The sequence below is a fragment of the Pundamilia nyererei genome, unplaced genomic scaffold (genome assembly GCF_000239375.1).
Source record: "Pundamilia nyererei isolate P.nyererei 1_Seehausen unplaced genomic scaffold, PunNye1.0 scaffold00039, whole genome shotgun sequence".
Lineage (NCBI taxonomy): Eukaryota > Metazoa > Chordata > Actinopteri > Cichliformes > Cichlidae > Pundamilia > Pundamilia nyererei.
This window is the reverse complement of record NW_005187440.1, coordinates 3,979,439-3,996,503: the sequence shown is the minus strand read 5'-3', so window position 1 is coordinate 3,996,503 and position 17,065 is coordinate 3,979,439. Positions and strand designations below refer to the sequence as shown.

The following is a 17,065-nucleotide window of genomic DNA, read 5'->3' as shown; positions in this document are numbered from 1 at the left end:
TCTTGGGAACATAGTTGAATAGATATGTAAATATTAACTGCTTCTTTTTTTCTTTTTTGGGGTTTTGTTTTTTTTTGTTTTTTTTTTTTTTTGTCTAGAAGCCTCCATATCCAAATAAACCACTGTCACTCCCCTGTACATGAAGTTGTAAATGGTGTCAATAACAAAGTTTCTTTTTTAAAAGAGAGGTTTTAAAAAGAGGTTTATGTTAACACTATTTTCTTTTCCCTGTTTAATTTCTGATGTATATGAACGATGTGTAATATAGATAATGCCACCTTAATAAATTAACTCAGAAATGTGTTGTGTGCCTTTACTGGGATGCAGTTGGTAAAAAAGACATTTTGTATCATCTTGTTTATCACTTTGATTTACTTAGTCTTGCTTGCCCTGGCAGGTTTAACGACACAGTTGTGGTTTGGTTCCTTATCCTCTCTGATATGATAAGCATTTTCTCCTTACATGTGGTGTTTCACTACCCACACTATCAGGGTATTTACTATGCCAGATGCATCCTGGTTGCTTTTCCCAATAAGCAAGCTTGCATGCTTTCTTGGGACTCTGATCTAAAATGCAACTGCAGTTACCCAACAGCAAGAGGGTCAAAGTCTAAGTCAGCGCGAGCCATCTGTTATAAACTGCTAAATCTACCCAGGCATATGCAAATTGTAAAGGCCGATGCGTGACCCACCTGTTACTGGGAGACAAACAAGATCAATAAACTTTGGTCAGAGTAATGGGTTAAATCACAAACTAACTACCTTTATTTACCAATTTTAATTGACCTTTTTATATTAATACATTTCAATAAACATGTAACTACATGTATTTAATTTCAAGCTGAGTTTCTTCCACACTTTGGGAATCACTGGTCTAAAGCATAATGTAGTCTGGATGAAAGAATATACAGAAGTAGTTAAATAAGTGAAATTTGGTGCTGGAAACATTTTTGGGTGATTCACCATTATGAATGAAATGGCAATGAATCACTCTAAAACTAACAGTAAAGGCTGATTTTAAAGGAAGATTTACCATCTACTGTGAGTTGAGCTGAAGTTAAAAGCAATGGTAAAAACTGGTCATTCTGTATAGTTTAGTTTGTTGTTTTTTTAATCAGTCATAGATTACTGGTGTAAATACAGCTAGTTTTTAAATTATTTTATTAATTATGGGAATTTGTTAAACCTGTATAAAAAAGTAATCACCCCCTATTGTTAAATCATGAATTAAATGTAATTAACCCCATTTTTTTTATCAGAAGTTTGAAATAAATTTCATTATCTAGACCAGGGGTGTCAAACTCAAATTCACAGTGGGCCAAAATTCAAAACTGGAACAAGGTCGCGGGCTAACGTTAATATTTATTGGAAAAAAATCTTCCTCCAGATTTAAGAATGAATCTCTTCTTATGGACTCGAACAAGTTTTGCTGAAAAACTGAATATGGAACAAGCAAAGCTTAATACTAAACAATATATATATTAGCTGTATAATACCAGTAGGCCAGCTCTAATAATAATTTGGTATGGCTTCGCGGGCCAAATGTAATTAGGCTGCGGGCCAAATTTGGCGGGCCAGAGTTTGACACCTATGATCTAGACCAAGAGGTAAGTGAAGCAGGTAAAAGAAAGGCATTTCTAAGGCTTTGGGACTCTAGTGAGCCACGATAAGACCCATTACCCAAACAGAAAACCTGGAAGTGTGGTGACCCATCCCAGCAGTGGCCAGCCTACCAAAATACTCTTGAGTGCATTGATGAGGAGTTCCCCAGAAGTTCCCCTTTCCCCCAGAGCTGCTTTGAAATGCTTCTCAGACTCGCTGAGTGACCCAACCAAAGCCAAAACTGAAACCATTATAATGTCAGCAGCTATGGTGGCACCTGCACTAAAACATGTACTAACATGCATTTAAATAGACACAATTACACTTTGAGTCACGTACAAACCTTAAAGTAATTTTATTTGTTGTTACATGAAATGACATGAAACCAGAACATTTTGGCAAAGGCTTGAGATTATGTTGTGACGGAGCCGGCGTGGTTTGAACTTGCACATAATACAAGAATTTAGAAACTTTCCACTGGGCATCATAGATCCAACAGATCCTTCAAATCTTCCAGTTCCTGTTAATCCAGTGTAATAATTTAAATGACGTTTTAATTTAAAACAAATAATGTTATGTAAATGTGTGGTTTAAATAATAAAAAAAAGGATAACAAAGCTTGTCGACTGGTCCTGGAAACATTCGGACTTGGCATTAGGACTACAAACATGGCTGCTGCAAACAGTTTTGGTCATCGCTTGAAATCTGCTCCAGTCCTCCTCCACCATGATTCACCCCGTCATCCTCCTCCTCTTCTCCCTTTGTCTGCCTTTCGATGGTGCTGATGGACAGCACAGCCTGACAGCCCTCATCATTCCTTCTCTCCTCTCCCGCCTCCCCATGTGTTTCCACTTGCTGCTGGATGCCATTTATGCCATTGCCCTCTGCTCCATCATCTCCCCCTGTCTCCGTCCTTTTTGCTTTTCTCGTAAACCCGTTTCTTCTCTGCTCATCCTCTCCGTCCTTCTCCTCAGCCTCCTCTACCTCGTCTCCCTCCATTTCTCCCGTCCCCATTTCTGCTTCCAGCTCATTTCCTGCGGCAGGACATTTGTGATCTCTGTAATAGCTCTGCCTGGTGAAGCCCTTGTTGCAGGTGGAGCAACGGAAGCGGTAGTTATCAGTGTGGGACTGCTGATGCTCGAGCATGTGAGCCCTGCGGCTGAACGCCTTCTGACAGAACAGACATTTGTAGGGCTTGATACCTGGAAAAAAGTTCATGTGATGATGCATTAAAATATTCGCATATACATACTGTATCTGGAATACAGAAGATCCCTAACAGTGCTTCTTCATCTTTTTCCTCAAAAATATTCTTGGTGTTATCCACTCACCAGAGTGTGACAGGATGTGGGCTTTGAGTTTGTCTGGTCTGTTGAATTCTTTGGTGCAACCGACATGTGTCCTGATGAAAATGAGAAAAACAAGAGTGAATAACTTTTAGAAAAGGAAAAACAAACAGAAGAGAACAGGGCTTTCCCACTTAAAGGTCTCACCTGAAAGGACACTTGTATTTCTTAAAGGGTTCATGAATGAGCATGTGTCGCTTCACTTTGTCTTTCCTGTTGAACGTCGCCTCACAGAGGGAACATTTATATGGCTTTTCACCTAGAAAATGGAATCAGCATTAAACTTACGCCTAAGCTGTATGCACAGCGAACAAAATCGGGTGTTCACATCTCATGAGATGCTAAAACCCGTCTAGAGTCACTGCACATCTGCAGACCACCTTACAACCCACCCCTCCCAGCACCTTCTTGTCATGCAGCCTTGACTTAATCATTACCTGTCTGTTGTCTGTCCTGTTATTCCAGTCCCATAGTCTTCCATTGTATGTATCTGTATATATTAGAGCTATTTTGTAACATTGTAATACATTGTATTAATAGTTGCTGTTCTTAGTCACTTGGAGCAACTGTGACCACCTAATTTCCTCTGACATTAATAAATACCTCCTTCATAATAACTGAACAGAAGGGAAACTGTGCATGTTTTGCATATAGTCTGCGGTGCATGAGGTCATATAACATAGCCAAACAGATGAAAAGATAACCTGAGTGAATCCGTGTGTGCAGTTTGAGGTAGTGCTCCGTCTTAAAGGCCTTCTTGCAGATCTGACACTTGAACCTGCCGCCAACGCCGTGAGTGGGGAGGTGGCGTCTGAAGTATCTTTCACATGGGAAGACCTGATGGTCGCAAAGGGCGTGAGTCAGAGACTGAACTGACACGGGAAACAAAACGCCTAAACCATTCAAGCCAAGTTGCATTAGGCACAGGGAATCTGAAGCCTACTTTAACATGTGCATACACAGTGAATAAAAGGTGAAACGTCGGGTGTGTCATAGTGTACCTTTTGACAGTGTGGGCAGGGAAAGCTGTGCGATGCAGTTAGCAGGTGTTGCTCTAACGCTTCTTGCGTAGAATATCGGCTTTGGCATTTCACACATCTGAAGGAAAAACGTAAAGTGTCACTGATAACAAATCCTATGAAGAAGCGCATTCAGTCTGACAACTGTAGAAATGACTAGTAGACATGCAGTTCAGAGTAAGACGTGATATATCATTTTTGCTACAGGCAAAAGTACAAGTGATTATTTACAGCAGCAGAACAGTGAACGTGAGACCTGCTCAAGACAAACTATGCAACAAAGGAATATGACATATCTGTTATGGGATTTATGCAAGCAGGCTCTCTCCACCTCTCCAAACTTCTTCTCTCTACTCCTTCTTCCACTCGAGGATAAGTGCTTGAGCTGACCTGTACACGGTGGCCTCCTTGCGTGTATTTTGCTGCGGACAGAGGGAATGGGAGTACTGGTGGAGTCCCAGCTCAAAGAGCGAGGGGAACACCTTGCTGCACAGGTGGCAGCGGTAGGTCAGTTGCTCTTGGTGCGTCCGGATGTGTTCCAAAAACTGATCCAGAATCTGGAAGGTCTGGGAGCATGATTTTAACACGCACTTATAAACCTGCAGGAAAACAGTCACAAAGTCCGAGTGACTAACTCCGTGTGTGTCTGGACGTTTTCAGTCAATCCAACTCATCAGCACAGTTTTCTAATGTGTACCCATCATGTCTTTATGACTCACCTGCTCCCCCTTGTGTTGGGTCAGGTGGGACTTGAGCTGGAAGTAGGTCTTAAACCTGCTGGCGCAGAATTGGCACTGGTAGGAGCTGTCTATCACCACGATCTGTTTGGTCTGAGCCGGGCACTGCTGGTTCTGCCTGCTCTGCACATCCTCTGCTTGGCTGCCCTCTGGATCAGCCCGAACCTCGGCCACTCTCTCCTCCAGCTCCCCAGGTGCTTCTGCAGTCAAGCAGTGAGTTAACAGTGAGGGCTGTGAGTGTCCACATGTGTCAAGAAACCATAACCACTGTTACTGACAAAAACAGACTTCTTGAGGAACACCGCCACACCTCTACAGCTGAGGGACACAGCAGCAATCTGCCCGCCTGATTTAAATCTGGCTGTTGTCACATTCAACGTTATCTCCTTAGAATCACTGGAATGATTTCACTGATGCTGCTATTTCTGGCTCGCTCATTCACTCTGACTTGGTGTCAGGCAGTGTCAGCGTCAGACCTATCAGCTGTCATTTTGGCGAGGACTACAAAGGAGGCAAATGTGCTGAGTAGTACTGAGCTGACTGCTTTGCTCCAGGAGTTCAGAGCGTTTGCCTAGAAAGCTCCTACTTAGATGCCACAATATTAAACAGTAGAACTTTATCATAGGACCTGAGGTGGTAAAGTGTCTGTGCCTGGTCATGGTCCTGACCTGGAGCACCACATCTGGGCTTGGACCCTGTGAAAAACTGCAGTTTGGTCTCAACATGACAGTCAGGTTGGTTCGACACGGGAAGTCAGTGGTACAAAGGGTCAGAACAGGACTTCCTGTGAGACTGGAAACAGTCCAGAAGTGTGCGAGGATGCAATCTCGAAGAGAAGTTTGACCAAATTTAAATCAGGTACATTTTTTACTTTACTTTTAAAATTGTCTCGTGTTGTAACTGATCGTTACTTCATAGCCCTTTTCTCCTGAGTTTCAATTGTTGATGTTCTGAATAACATTTTAAGCGAATTTTTTGAAATCCATTGATTAACTCGTGCTTATCTGGAAATCAGGTCGCAGTGGCAAAGTGTCCCAGATGTCTTTGTCGTCAGCCACATTTTCTAGTTCCTCTTGGGAGATCCTGAAGTATTCCCAGGTCAGACAGGGCATATACGGCAAGATTAACTAAACGTGACAAAATACCATGCAAGTACAATCTCCAAAAAGCGCTCATATGTGTGGTTAGTTTTACAGATGATTTACAAAAGCTGTGCTGCTCTCTAAACACAGGTGCAGTCAGTTCATTTAATATCAAATGCAAAAACGTGCTTTTGTTCTGCGTCAGATATAAGCACAGTTAGCAAATGTTAGTAAACTCCCAAAAATACATAAAGGGAGAGTAAAACAAGCCCAGTTTTGTACTGACAATGTGTAAGTAAACTGGGCCTTAGTCTCTTCAGTGGGTTCTGGATCTACACCGGGCTCTGCTTGCAGTTGGGTGTGCCCAGAAAACCTCCAAGAGGAGGCAACCAGAAGGCATCCTAATCAGACCCTCAACTAGCACCTTTCAACCTGAAGAAACAGCATCTCTGCTCCCTCTGGCTGACCATGCTCCACAGCCTCTAATCCTGAGCCCAGCTACCCCACTTTAGTGAGGAGCCAGCAGTGAGTTACTACTAACAGGTAGCTCTCCATCACACTGTGAGACAGATTATCAGTTTAAAACATTTCCAGCTTTTAGTCCGTTTACAGTGATGACATCTCCTTCCTACTCATCATCAAATGAAGAATTCCTGAGCATTGACTCACTCTTATTTCACGACCGGCTTATGAGCGTTGGTGTTTATTTCTCTTACGCAATGACAGCAGCTTGTCCATTTCTAAGTTTGTTAGTAGAATCTTAGTCTGTTTTTTCCACTTGGACACTTTGATTGTTTCTTCCCAACATTCCCAGGACATTCAAATGCTGGAATTTCCAGAACACTGATATCCTTTTCACAGTGTGTTATTTAACAGACGGTACCTGCTTGCGTTGGCTCCTCTGTTTGTGTTTCCTGCATCCCGTCCTCATCCCGCTCACTTTCCTGCTGCTGTTCCCCGCCTTCTTCTTCCTCACTGGGGGGCACTGGCACCACCTTTACTGTGATTGGTAGTCTAGACACAGTGCTGGCCACGCTCATAGGCCACACCTGTAAGATAAAGACAGCTGTTGTTAGTGTGTTGATTAAAATTTAAATACATCATGCAGATACCTCTATATCACAGCACCTTGTGTGTCTGCATGTGTTTCTTCACATTGGACTTCTGCGCGAAGGCTCGGCCACAGACGATGCACTGAAACGGTTTCTCTCCCGTGTGGCTGCAAGAGGGAAATTGTTTTAATGAATCCTTTATTTCAGCTTTAAAGTTGGTCGATTCTACATCCTGGAAAGCAACTCACCTCCTAATGTGCTGCTGGAGATCAAAGTTTTTCGAGAAGACTTTGTCACAGAAGTTACATTTGAGCTTCGGACCTTTTCCCTTGAGCTGCTCTGCTGAGGAGTCCAATTCAGACAATGAATACAGTTTATATAAACAGTTAATACAGTTTATATAAAGATCCATCATGTTGTCCTCTACAGTTCCATTAGGTAAAAACTGTAAAACTTTTCCACACGTACCTGCGACTCCATCTGAGCTTTTTTTACAGTTCCTCGGTCGCTTGGGAACGATAACCTTTTCAAAGTCACCCAGCTCCGCCATGCTGGCAGTGATGCTGCAGGTCTTGGTTTTGGTGCCCTGCTTCCCGGGGCTGTACACGGGAGGGGTGAACGAATGACTCTCCACACCCTGACTGGGCACCTGAGGAAGACACGCATGGTCACAGAAACTGGAAACGTATCATTTTAACCACTGCGACGGCAACCAAACAGCAAGCCTCACTCACTTGCACAGGATGGAAAGGCTGCAAACCCAGTGTGTGGATCTCAGCTCCACCCCCGCCACCCCCTCCACCTCCGACCATGTGGGGCAGAGTGCTGTACACCTGCACCACTGAGTTGCTGTGGCTCGCCGGGACCTGGGAAGTGAGTGTCTGCTGGGTGGGCTGTGCAGGTGGCAGGGGATGGGAGGGCGGCTGCTGCTGCTGCTGTTGTTGTTGTTGCTGCTGCTGCTGTGGGGGCTGCTGCTGCGGTTGATGAAGGTGATGGAGGTGGTGGTGGTGATGGTGCTGTAAGTAGGACACACCGGCTGTGTGCATGCTCAGGTTACTCTGTCATAAAGGAAGCGGACAGATTTGGTGACAGGATGTAATAAATTCAAATGCTGGGCGTGAAAGAGAGAAGGAAGCAAACAGTACCTGTATGGGAGTCTGCATGGGGGCCATGGGCTGGTCGATGGAGGTGAAGGCTGAGATGGCAGACATGAGGATGTCATCGCTGACGAGCACGTTGCCTTGGACCAGAGTGTGCGTCAAAGGGGAGGGAGGGACTGTGATGTAGGTGGACACCTGTGCGAGTGCCAAGTTAAACAGTCACATCAGCTGCTTTTTGAATCATTATAACAAAATCTTTTTTCCTTTACAGTCCTGGCCTCTTATATAACGTATTTATAAAATACTTTTACCATCAGGTCAGCTTTACCTCAGACCATTACCTCTTTCCCACTTCTCCTTACATTTCTTATCAGTTTTATTACTGCTTTAAGCTCTGCACTCTGCACAACTAACTTATTAAACCGAGCAAGTTATTTATCACCCCCACAGATAAATTGCCCTTTTGCTTTCCTCACCTGTCTGTTGGCAGGAGTCTGCGGTACCGAACTAATAGACGGGACAGGCGTGTAGGCATTGGTGGAGGCCAAGGACACCGTGGACAGAGAAGGGGTGCTAGACTGGCACTGCTCCCTCTTGTGCGTCATGAAAGCAGGCAAAGAGTTGAACTGTTTTTTACACTTCCCACACAGGAACACGTCTTCGTCGTCTGTATAAAGGTTTTAGGCAGCAAGAAACAGCAGACGGGGGAAAAAAAGACACACATGAGTCAATTTTGAGGATGTTAATGCACTTTTGGACATTTAATGGGTGGTGATATTCATCCTTTAATGTTTTTGCAGTGATGCACTTGGCTTTAATAGCTATTTTAGAGGAAAAGTATTTTTCAAAGACTGCACACGATGACATCATTTCACAGCAAAAAGTGTGCACCACCAGATAAATTAAACTAGCAGTCGAGTCTGTCACGAGGACCTCATTTTGGTTTGATGAACCAGCTAATAGCTAACTAACTAATAACACAACCGTAATAACGTGTCAAATTCTTGCCTCTAGATTCTTCTTTTTGTGTAAGGTTTTTGTTATGTGACACAAATATGAGCTGCAATAACATCAGGATGAAAAACATGTGCTTATAAACTGCTTACATTGTTGTAACTGACATTTACTTAATAAGCTGATCTGAAGACAAGACTTTTCAAGAACCTTGGTCTCTGCGATGATTAATCAAATTAAACTGAATCCAACCACCAGGGTCACTGACCGCCACCCAATCCACAAGGCACCGAACCCCTGTGGTACCTTTTGTTTGTGGTGGGCTCATTGTTGCTCATTCTGGCTATGCCTGGACAGGCCCCGTGGATAAGGCCTGACCACCAGGCGCTCTGCCTCAAGCCACATGTCTGACTCCATGGTTGGGCCTTGGTAACCCTCTCCTAGGCAGGGTAAACTGTTCTCTATTTTTAGTTCTTGGTATTGGGGTTTTCTGAATTGCTCTTTGTCTGATCCTCTTCCACACTGAAAGGAGCCAGTTGAGGTGATTCTGGCAAAAATACCTGCTACCTGAGGGATTTTTCCGACACATCCTCCCTTTAGAATGCACTGGGCAAAATCCAGGACAGAATGAAGAGAAATATCTCAGCTGGCTTAGGAATGTCTTGGTGTCCTCCTGGATTAGCTAGAAGAGATGGGCGGACATCTCTCCTTCTGCCCAAAAACCCAGACCCAGATAGGCGTCAGAAAATGGATGGATGGATGACATGTCTCTTGACATAAAAGAATAACAGGACAATGACACAGCCTGTCCCACAGCTGTGCATGCTATTACATACCCATAGACTGGATTGTTGGCGTCCCAGAGACGTTTTGGTTGTTTGGGTCAGGAACACCTCCTTGGCTGTCTAGCAGTGACTGGACTGCCAGCACTGTCTGATTGTCCATGCCTGAAGAGTAAGAAGAAGAAGAATTCACCTGCTGCAAAGATCCATTTTAGTCTGATGCATGACTGAAATGTCTAAACATGAATTAGTAGTTTTATCTTATTAAAAGAAAAATCAACTGTGATCAGAAGCAATATTCGTGTGGAAGACTAACAGCTTTCGATAAGGATGTCTCTACATCCACTTCAAATCTGCGTACAGTAATCTCCTGATACTGTACTCACTTACAATAACAATAACAGTAATAATCCATTTACAACAAACAGGCTGTTAGTCCAGTAATATTACAAAGTCTTGTCATTAAGAGGGCCTGAAGGAAAGAAAATCACCCTGAAATGTAAATACATTTACCATCTGACTGCAATACGATGACTACGATTAATAATAAGCTGTCCGTTAGGTCGAAAAAGTGTTTAATCACTTTGTTTGTTTACATTCATACAGAGTCCTTCCTATGTGCTGTTTTCCTGATTGAAACAAAACCAGAGGCTTGTACGTGGATTTACGTTATTTTTCTGCGTTTCCGAATGGACCTACATCAGTGAAATGTCTAAAGTAGGAGCAAACGTTTTGGGTAACTGTAATTACGCTGCAAATAAATAAATACTCATACCTTCCAGCACCTCAAATATTGCCTGCGCCATCTTGTAGCACTCCTACTGGGTGGTAGGCGCTCGATTACTTATGGCTGCCTCTTGAGGTAACTGCTTAACTAAGGAAAATCGCCTTCACCCAGATATGTTTTATTATTATTAATGTTATTATTGTTGTTGTTGTTATTATTATTATTATTATTATTATTATTATTATTATTAGTAGTAGTAGTAGTAGTAGTAGTAGTAGTAGTAGTAGTAGTAGTAGTATTATTATTATTTGTGAGAAACTCTTCTCGAACGCGAGACCGGCAAGAAGAACTGCGGTTAATAGTTTTTTTTTTTACTCCGACAACAACAAAAATGTAAATTTATATTAATTACAAACAACTTGCTTGACATCAGCCTAATAAACTAAATATATTTGCTTCAACTAAAATAAAATGCTTTATTTTCCAAGTTCCGCGAACGCGCTTGTCATCGATTAATCTGCGTTCGTAACGTGACAGACACCCGCTTCTGCCAATCAGAGCTCCTCGGCCCCGCCCCGCGAAAAGCGCACAGCTCGGACCAATCCCAACCGACTGCTTGGCGCACGTGTTGGTTTCGCGGCAAAAAAGATTTCGCGCGAAAACCGTCAGGGGCTTGTTTAGATGTAGATCAGCTGAGACAAAAACAACAATAAAGGACGATAACGGGGTAATGACGGCGTTTTAACGGGTGGATTGCGGCCGGGGTGAGCAGGCGAGGTCCACCGATTGTTATGTTAAACCGTGCGCTTGTTTTTCGCCGCTTTATGTGCTTATATTTCCAATTTTGTCGGACTGCTTCCTGCGTGCCCCAACAAAACAAGGGGATTGAACAACTGCCGCTAATAAGTTAGCTAACATGCTAATCTGCCCTATATATTCATATTCGACTACATCTATGTACTATCCGCTGGACTGATGCTCGCTTTTATAGATATAGTCTCAAAGATGATTTTAAGTTCCCGTGATGCTTTTTTGCTGCGTGGATATTTTGTTCTGATCGCTCACTTCTGTAAGCTGCTGTAAAGTTTTAATAGCCTCGTAACTTCGCTCGGTGTTTAATACAAGGAGAAGTAATATTGTTCTACCGGCGTGACCTGCTAGTTTGGCGGCTGCTCGAGTTTGTTTTGTGACCCTGTTCGAGTCTTTGTCATTTGGTTGGAAGCTAGCTCGTTAGCCGGGGTGGTAGCTGTTCAGGGGCAGTGTGGCCAGGCCTCGGCTCTACTGTACTGACAGGAGAGATGAAAACAAAAGGTTAGCTTGCTCCCTTTGCTAGCTTGCCTGAGTGGATTTCTCCCACGGCCAGTTTCGGACTGGTTCTCTGATAACTTATTCGCGGCGGAGCTTTTATAGTATGCATTTAGCAATATTTCATGTGCCAAATTTCCTGTTTGGCAGCACACCCTGGCTTGCTGTTTCAGCCTCAGCCTGAGTTTTAGGACGTGGCTTTACATTGCTGTGGTGTAATCAAAATGTGTAACAAAATAAAACAGTTTATGAAATGTTCCACCTGCTAATGAACTCGTTCGAGACAGTTTTCACGAGAATTCACCCTTGTTGCCTTTATTCACAAAAAAATGGCAGATGTGAGTCGGTGCTGATACTGTCATAACAGTACCTTAGTTTATAAATACCACAACCACCGCCACCCAAGTCCAGTGAAGAGGGGCTCCTGGTGACACACTGCAATGTCAGAGACTCTGATAACAGGGCAGACATCGGAGGATCTGTTAGCAGACTTTGAGACTTTGCTGAACTCTGGGAGTATCAACTTGGACGAGGACCACCAGATAGTGATTATCACCAGCCCCAGCAATGAAGGACTCCACCCAGCCCCTGCCCCGACGAGCACGGGGGAGATCCTGCTGTTCGCCACTCCGCAGGGCCCAGCTGACGTAGGGATCCAGGACAAGAGGAGACCGTCTCTGGGAAGGCCACCGGTGAGGAAGGGAGGTGTGGGAGGAAAGGGGAGAGAGAAAGTGAAAGAGCAATAAGGGAAGTGGTTAAACTGAGGAGTTGTTCGTTTACATACTGCACGTAGCAGAGCTGCTGTAAATTACCCACCTGTTGCTGGTATCAGTGTCACATTTCTCTGCTCGTAAACAGTGCGTGTCTGTGTCAGCAGTTAGTCTGTTACTGTCTTACGTCTGTTTCTTACTCCAGACGTGTGTTCCTTCAGGTAAAAAGGAAGTTGGACTTGGACAGTGACCATCAGTATGTCAGCACCACTCGACCTTCCACAGGCCAGGCACCGCTTTCCACTCCTGCTCCTCCCAGAGGTACAGCTGACAGCCCACACCCCACTCTAAAAAATCCTCGCCCACACATCCTTGCTCACCTTTGCTCTCAGTCATTGTCATAAAAGCAGCTGTTCTTTTATCAGCACGGCCTGTCATCCTGTCTCCTCCAGGCTGGCTGTAGTGAGAGAAACTTACAAATATCTTTCTATTCAAATAATGGAGAGACTGTTTTTTTGAGAATGGAGCAAGAGAAGAGGCGTTGCGATTTATCAGTTCATTTGATCCCTTTCATTTGCAGTATTTGGGCTCACTGCATGCACCAAAAGGATCAAATGATGGACTTGAAATGGAAAAGCTACACGTGACACACACATTATATTAATTGGTATAATGTAGAAATATGAGTCTATCCCTCATGGAAGATAGACTTCTGAATTGTTAGAAATGCAGTCCATGTGGATTTCCACTGGGATCTGTTTGGAAGGAGATTGATGCAAAGCAACTTTTCAGTATCAGTCATTGACGATATGCACAGTTGGATAGCAGAGAGGAGCGAGGGGGGAATTCTTTATTTTTATATATCAAAAGCACAGTGGTTAGCACTGTTGCCTCACAGCAAATGTGTCCTGAGTTCAGTTCCACCATCAGGCCAGGGTCCTTCTCTGTGGAGTTTGCGTTTGTGTTTGTGTTCTCTCCAGGTACTCTGGCTTCCTCCCACTGTCTGAAGACATTGTAGTCAGTGTGGGTTAGGTTAATTGTAACCCTAAATTGCCCATTGGTGTGACTGAGTGTGTTGTTGTCTGTCTATGTGTTAGCCCTCTGACAGACTGGCAACCTGTCCAGGGTGTACTCTGCCTCTCGCCCTAAGGCAGCTAGAATAAGCAGTAGCAGAAGAGAATGGTTAAGTTCTTTTGATGCTGAAGAGTCCCATTTTTTAAAAGTGACTGATAATCTTCATTTGAACCTTTTGCCCACCGCAAACCGCTGCCTCAGCTTACGCTCTAGACCAGTAATATGTGCATTTCTTTTCATTCTTGTATGTATTCTCTTTCTGCCCAGTTCCTCGGACCACGGCAGAGAAGTCTCGGTATGACACTTCTTTGAACCTGACCACCAAGCGCTTTCTGGACCTGTTGTCCCAGTCGGCCGACGGCGTGGTGGATCTGAACTGGGCGTCTCAGGTGCTCGATGTTCAGAAGAGACGCATCTACGACATAACCAATGTCCTGGAGGGGATCCAGCTCATCTCCAAGAAGTCAAAGAACAACATCCAGTGGCTGTAAGTGTGCAAAGACGCCTAAAACAGCAAATGAAAGAAATCTGGGAACGGGAGCAAGAACTGTGGCAGAATAAATTTGAGTGCTTGGTGTGTGTGTGTGTGTGTGTGTGTGTGTCTGGTGACCCTAAGCAGTCAGTTTTTCTCTCATCTACCCCTGCAGCGGTAATCGCATTGATGCGGCTCTGGTTTCCCGCCATAAGGAGCTGCAGAGGGAGGTGTGTGACCTCACAGATGCTGAGGAGCAGCTGGATGAGCTCATTTCCAAATGCAATCTGCAGCTCAGATTGCTCACAGAGGACCCACAGAACAAAAAATATCCTTTTTGTTTTGAGTATCAGGTTGTCTGAAGTGGTTACAGAGCTCTGAGTGTTGCCGTGTGCAGACTCGTCACGTGTGCACAGCTCTGTGATCTCTAAGTGATGAGCTGCGATCTGTTAAACGGAAAGCGGCTCTGGCAGCAGCAGTGGCGCCGAGCTGGACACGTGATGCTCGTGACTTGTGCGTCACTCAGAAACAGATGTCAAAAAACAGATGGCCTAAACATTTACATTAATGAATATATGAAATTATTCCTTAATCGCTGAGTTCATCACGTTGGGGTATGTGCGCTGTCAGGACTTGAGGCAGTCGTTCGATTCCCCCGACCAGCTGGTTATGGTGATCAGAGCTCCACCAGAAACCCAGATGCAAGTTTCGGAGCCCTCTGAGGTAAAAGCTTTGAAAACATTTTGCCCAGGTCACTGGACTCACTGTTGTTGGAGTTTCTGCTAATCTGCACATCTGCATGCACATCCCAGGGTTACCAGGTGTCGCTGAAGAGCACGCGAGGTCCGATCGACGTCTTCCTCTGTCCAGAAGACAGCTCTGGCGTCTGCAGCCCTGTGACAGGAGGCAGTCCCTCTAAACCCATTGCCGACCCTTCCCTTGTTCAACCTTCCACACAACCCACCGACCAATCACAACCCAGAACCTGCTCAACAGCCCTGGAAGTGGGTTTATCATCTCCAGCATCCACATCATCCACTGTAACAGCAGTGTCGCAACAGGACCCCTCATCACTGGTGTTAGGTGGCGACACAGGTGAGTGTTGTAAATAAACCACATTTATGTATTAATCTGTATAATTATCATCAGGAACTATTTTAAGGCCACTTCTGCCTCTGTATATCTCTGACAGTAACACAGTCTGTTTCCAACAACATTTATATTTTAGCCAGTGCAGACAAAACATGAGGGGAATGTTTGCCTCACCTTTCTTGGACTGATATATTTCCTGGAAGTTTTTGAAGCAAATATTTGCTTCACAGGTAACCGAAGAAGGAGAACAGCAAATAGGTGGAATTAGTAACATATCAAACTTGGCAGGAAATCCCACAATTTTGCTTAAATTTCACCAAGGACATATGGATGGCGGCACACTCCACGTCTCATAAAGTGCCGCTGCACTAAAAATAGTTTATCAGGATGTATCTAGAAACATACAGGAACACATTAACATAAACACAATGTCAACAGTGAACATGTAACATTGACATGATGTCACAGTTTGTTCTGATTATACAGAACTTGTGAGGCTTTGAGTTTTATAATAATAGGGTTCCCAAAAGCTATATAGATGATGATAATCCTTCCCATAATATTGTCCATATTGATGTAGGATTTAACACAGCAAAGCATAACTACATCCTGTAATCATTATTGTAAAATTAACACATTTTAGTGCTAAAACCCCAAAAAGGTAAATGAAGCTTAGATTTCTGCTATTTCTGTTACAGATTTGACAAAGTAAGAATAAATTAAAACTACTACCAATTATCCCAATATATACATTTAGTCTGGCTCAGTTCAAAACTGGATTATAGATGGCAGAGAGTTGGTGTCGTAAACCACCGCCTCTGTTCAAAGATGGTCGCTCACAGTGGACATAGATGGCTTCTTTCACTCCTCTTTCAAACCATCTGTCCTCTTTGTCCAAAATGTGAACATTGGCATCCTCGAAAGAGTGTCCTTGGTGACTCTTTCGAGACACTGTTTTCACTGCTGACACTTTGTGTCATCAAACAGGTGGCTTTAATTGTATTAATCAGTACTTGTAGAATGCAGTCATCCCCTTCCTGCTGTGCCACGTCAAAATGTCTACAGTGGAAAAAGCTTTGCTTGAGGCACTGCTGCTGAAGTGTTCCTGACTCCCATAGATAAAATATTATGCACACTGGTACCTAATGCAAAACTAAGAATAAATTGTTTTATTTATGGTCTTTAGCTTGGTTTTGATCATGGTAATGGACTTACTGTGCTTATTTCCAGCTCCATATTTTTTATTCTTGAGCTTTTCATGATTCATTTTGAAATAATTTTCACTGATCTTATACTGTAAGTTGGTGCAGCTCTTTAAACCTCTCTTACTGTTTCTTACATTTCTCTTTCTGTGACAGAATCCATCCTGGGAGGCGACCCATTCTCCAACCTTGGAGACCTACCTGATTTTGATCTCTCACCGCTCTCGTCTACGGACTTCCTGAACGGAGAGGGCCTTCCTCTCCCATTGGACGGTTTCATCAACTTGTCCCCCCCTCACAGTCACGACTACCACTATGGACTAGAGGACCATGAAGGCATCAGTGAACTGTTTGACTGTGACTTTGGTGACCTGTCACAAGTTTTGGGGGACGATTAGAAGTAAAAAACAAAAGAAGAGGAGTGCGTGGGCAAATGATTATAAATTCAGGCCTTCTCCTCAGTGATCTGGAGCTCCTTTAAAACAAAAAAAGAAGAAAAAAAAGAATGGGAATCAATATTTTATGGACACATCATTATCAAAAATGTAGTGTTTTCATTGTGGGAGTTTGGAGAAATGATTTGTGTATTGTTTTAATTGTGTTCCCCGAAATACCACCCTAACTAAAATCTCAAATAATTCCCCCTAAATTGTACAGCATATCATTAGCACTTCTCTTTGGCCATTCAAAAGTTTTAGACCAAGAGTTTAGCTTTAGAATAGCTATTTAAATTATTTATATGAATGTTATTTTCATATTTTGTACCTTGTGAGGTTTTTGTGTTTGATGTTTTTTCCCAAGCGGATTGTG

The 17,065-nt window shown here is 43.5% G+C and overlaps 2 protein-coding genes across 4 annotated transcripts; one reads left to right on the top strand and one right to left on the bottom strand.

Annotated features, from left to right (window-relative positions):
- Window positions 1-1,949: 1,949 nt before the first annotated feature.
- znf341 (zinc finger protein 341) lies at window positions 1,950-10,509 on the bottom strand. 3 transcript variants are annotated; one of them, XM_005730841.1, is made up of 16 exons: window positions 10,449-10,509; window positions 9,728-9,838; window positions 8,414-8,604; window positions 7,983-8,132; window positions 7,572-7,895; window positions 7,306-7,486; window positions 7,086-7,179; window positions 6,914-7,004; window positions 6,669-6,834; window positions 4,686-4,903; window positions 4,357-4,565; window positions 3,949-4,045; window positions 3,652-3,784; window positions 3,095-3,206; window positions 2,933-3,003; window positions 1,950-2,803 (listed from the first exon to the last, which is right to left on the bottom strand). In XM_005730841.1, the coding sequence occupies exons 1-16, from the start codon at window positions 10,477-10,479 to the stop codon at window positions 2,262-2,264; spliced, it is 2,721 nt and encodes a 906-aa protein (XP_005730898.1). In that variant the 5' UTR covers window positions 10,480-10,509; the 3' UTR covers window positions 1,950-2,261. The 3 variants fall into 3 exon arrangements, with proteins under 3 accessions (XP_005730898.1, XP_005730899.1, XP_005730900.1); XM_005730842.1 differs by having other exon boundaries at window positions 7,086-7,176; XM_005730843.1 differs by lacking the exons at window positions 9,728-9,838; window positions 10,449-10,509 and adding an exon at window positions 9,452-9,525.
- Window positions 10,510-11,043: 534 nt separating this feature from the next.
- Window positions 11,044-17,012, top strand: e2f1 (E2F transcription factor 1). The gene is made up of 7 exons (XM_005730840.2): window positions 11,044-12,397; window positions 12,637-12,736; window positions 13,757-13,976; window positions 14,137-14,289; window positions 14,570-14,684; window positions 14,774-15,056; window positions 16,412-17,012. The coding sequence occupies exons 1-7, from the start codon at window positions 12,146-12,148 to the stop codon at window positions 16,651-16,653; spliced, it is 1,365 nt and encodes a 454-aa protein (XP_005730897.1). The 5' UTR covers window positions 11,044-12,145; the 3' UTR covers window positions 16,654-17,012.
- Window positions 17,013-17,065: the final 53 nt, after the last annotated feature.

What these genes read in the sequence shown, in the direction of transcription:
- znf341 (XM_005730841.1), bottom strand. Translation starts at nt 10,479, where the DNA reads ATGGCGCAGGCAATATTTGAGGTGCTGGAAG. An exon ending in AGACTCCTGCCAACAGACAG is followed by an intron (nt 8,133 to 8,413) that starts GTGAGGAAAGCA and finishes GCACTCGCACAG; the next exon opens with GTGTCCACCTACATCACAGT. An exon ending in AACACATGCAGACACACAAG is followed by an intron (nt 6,835 to 6,913) that starts GTGCTGTGATAT and finishes TTTATCTTACAG; the next exon opens with GTGTGGCCTATGAGCGTGGC.
- e2f1 (XM_005730840.2), top strand. Translation starts at nt 12,146, where the DNA reads ATGTCAGAGACTCTGATAACAGGGCAGACATCGGAGGATCTGTTAGCA. An exon ending in CGTCTCTGGGAAGGCCACCG is followed by an intron (nt 12,398 to 12,636) that starts GTGAGGAAGGGA and finishes GTGTTCCTTCAG; the next exon opens with GTAAAAAGGAAGTTGGACTT. An exon ending in CACTCCTGCTCCTCCCAGAG is followed by an intron (nt 12,737 to 13,756) that starts GTACAGCTGACA and finishes CTTTCTGCCCAG; the next exon opens with TTCCTCGGACCACGGCAGAG.